Consider the following 2,900-nt stretch of genomic DNA (forward strand, 5'->3'; position numbering starts at 1 on the left):
AGCACCGGAGGAGGGGCTGTAGCCGGGTGGATCTATCGGGTCGTGAACGGAGCCGCGGCGGATGTTTTTTTTAAAAGGCTTTGAACGGATCCCGGGACCTGCTCCGGAGGGGGCTGGTAGGTGACCGACTGATACCGAGAGCAGGTGCTTATGGACCGAAAAGGGTCCACTTTCACCGGGATTAAAGAAGCCCAACACCCGCGGAGGGGTTTTAATATCTCTGTCCCCAACGGCGGGAAAATAAGTTACCGAACAACCGGCGGAGGGATTTCAACTAACCGAACTGTGGTTTAATAAGCCCCGTCATCGATCCCGTTATAAATATTAATTTCCCGGTTGATGAAACGGGATTTTCCGCCTGTTCTTCAGGCTCCGCCGCCCCGCAGACCGGCTTTCGTCTCCCCGGTTATCAATCAGCTCTAATCCGGGTTTAATCCATCAGCCACATGAGGCGGAACAGGGAGTGAATGATCCCCTCCGCCGGTGAAATAAACCCACATGCCGGCTGTTTATTACCCCCACCCCCCCTCAAAGACAGGAACCAGAGACCCCTGATTAGCCCCCACCTACCAGCTGGACTCTATTTAACAACTAATTACACCTAAAAGGACAAAATAAGTGATAAAACCCAGAAAAGCATGAAGGCTGATTGTTTATTCCTCTTCTAATTGACCAAATATCAGTTTGTCTCTTTAATGTGATTTTATCATGTGACCCAGATGTTCTGTTGATCTCCATGGGTTCTGGGTTTAAACCCACCAGGGTCCAAACCCGTTGATTTATGGCAGTTCTGGAGGAGAGGACTAACTTTGCTAGAACCCGAGGACAGCGAGGTGTTTCTGATCAGGTTTATTTTTCTGATCAGGTTTTATTTTTCTGATCAGTTTTATTTTTCTGATCAGGTTTATTTTTCTGATCAGGTTTATTTTTCTGATCAGTTTTATTTTTCTGATCAGGTTTTATTTTTCTGATCAGTTTTATTTTAATGCAACATCTGAGGAAATCCAGTGAAGTTCAGCTGTTTCCTGCTCGCTCTGCAGAGGGTTGGAGTTTAGCTGATTTCAGCTGAAAGTCTATGGATGTTCCGTCACATCCTCAACAGCATACCTCCTCCTCCTCCTCTTCCTCCTCCTCCTCTTCCTCCTCCTCCTCCTCCTCCTCCTCTCAGTGTCCTGTTCTATCCAGATCCAGCGACGGAGCATCGATTTTTCTCCCGACCGTCAGAATTCAGTTCTGAAACATAAGCCGTGTGGCGGAGCTGGGTTTGTGGTCAGAGCTGAAGGACAGAAGGGGAGGAGTCAGGGGTCAGAGGTCAGAGGTCAGGGGTCAGATCATAAATGCTCCACAGTTCGTTCCTGACTCTGAACTTCGAGGTGGTTTTGTTCCCGTACTGACGTTTCCTGCCAGATGGGCCTGAACGACAGCAGCCCCGGCGCCATGCGGAACGGCCGCGGCCTGTCGGACCAGTGGGCGGAGTCGGTGGTGGTGCGGCCCCGGACCACCGAGCGCCACATCACGGTGCACAAGCGCCTGGTGCTGGGCTTCGCCCTGTCCATCATCACCCTGATTATTGTGACGGTGGTGGCCGTGGTCCTCAGCCTGCGCTTCGACGGCTGCGGCGGACCCGATCGGAAAGGGCCCGCCGGCGGGGACGTGGGCTCCAGGGGGTCCGGGAAGCTGAGCGGGAACAGAGGGGACAAGACCGGGGAGAGGGGGGACGAGGAGGCGGTCCAGCCCTGGAGGAACTCAAGGCTTCCTGGTTCGGTGAGGCCGCGGCACTACGACCTGCGACTCGCCGTCTACATGGACAACTTCACCTTCTCCGGAGAGGTCAGCGTGGAGGTGGAGTGCGTCAACGCCACGCGCTTCATCGTGCTGCACGCAGACCACCTCGAGGTACGCCCACACAATCTGCTCAAAGGGTTCCACCTGGTCTGTGGGTCCTCACGGGCTCATTAAGGTCTTCCTTTAACCAAAGACCACTGGACTCCTCCAGGGTCCATCTGAGGACGTTCCTCTGATGAGAGACAACAGAATCAAAAATGAGTCCAGTTGTCTTTGGTTGAACCTTCAGGACCACCTCAGAACAACCAGAGAACAGGTCTGGTGGTCCGACAGTCCAGGTATCCTGAAACTTTTCAGTTTTCTGAACCATCTTTGAGTGTTTGACCCTTACAAAGATCAAAGATCTTCACTGGTTCAGCATTTAGACCTGTTCCCAATGAGGTCTACAGAACCACTGAACCCCACTCAGACCAGACTGAGGTTTGGATTCATGGCTTCAGGAGTACTTAACTCTTCATTTCATGTGTACTTAGTGTTTTTGTACTGTAGTACTTCTGATGTATAGTTTATGTTGTACACAGATACTGGGCCATCAGTTCCAACAAACCCAACCTGACCTGAAAGAATCAACCTGACCTGAAAGAATCAACCTGACCTGAAAGAATTAACCTGACCTGAAAGACCTGAAAGAATCAACATGACCTGAAAGACCTGAAAGAACCAACCTGACCTGAAAGAATCAAACTGACCTGAAAGAATCAACCTGACCTGAAAGACCTGAAAGAATCAACATGACCTGAAAGACCTGAAAGAACCAACCTGACCTGAAAGAATCAACCTGACCTGAAAGAATCAACCTGACCTGAAAGAACCAACCTGACCTGAAAGAATCAACCTGACCTGAAAGACCTGAAAGAATCAACATGACCTGAAAGACCTGAAAGAACCAACCTGACCTGAAAGAACCAACCTGACCTGAAAGACCTGAAAGAACCAACCTGACCTGAAAGAATCAACCTGACCTGAAAGACCTGAAAGAACCAACCTGACCTGAAAGACCTGAAAGAACCAACCTGACCTGAAAGACCTGAAAGAACCAACCTGACCTGAAAGAC

At 50.4% G+C, this 2,900-nt stretch overlaps 1 protein-coding gene across 1 annotated transcript in view; it reads left to right on the forward strand.

The window, feature by feature from the left end:
* Positions 1-914: 914 nt before the first annotated feature.
* Positions 915-2,900, forward strand: part of LOC106526106 (thyrotropin-releasing hormone-degrading ectoenzyme) — a gene marked incomplete in the record, with an annotated part of 168,985 nt that continues 166,999 nt past the window's right edge. The window contains 1 exon segment of the mRNA XM_014020594.1: positions 915-1,896. Coding sequence (XP_013876048.1) covers positions 1,408-1,896 — 489 coding nt within the window.

This window comes from Austrofundulus limnaeus, unplaced genomic scaffold, assembly GCF_001266775.1.
Source record: "Austrofundulus limnaeus strain Quisiro unplaced genomic scaffold, Austrofundulus_limnaeus-1.0 Scaffold259, whole genome shotgun sequence".
Classification (NCBI taxonomy): domain Eukaryota; kingdom Metazoa; phylum Chordata; class Actinopteri; order Cyprinodontiformes; family Rivulidae; genus Austrofundulus; species Austrofundulus limnaeus.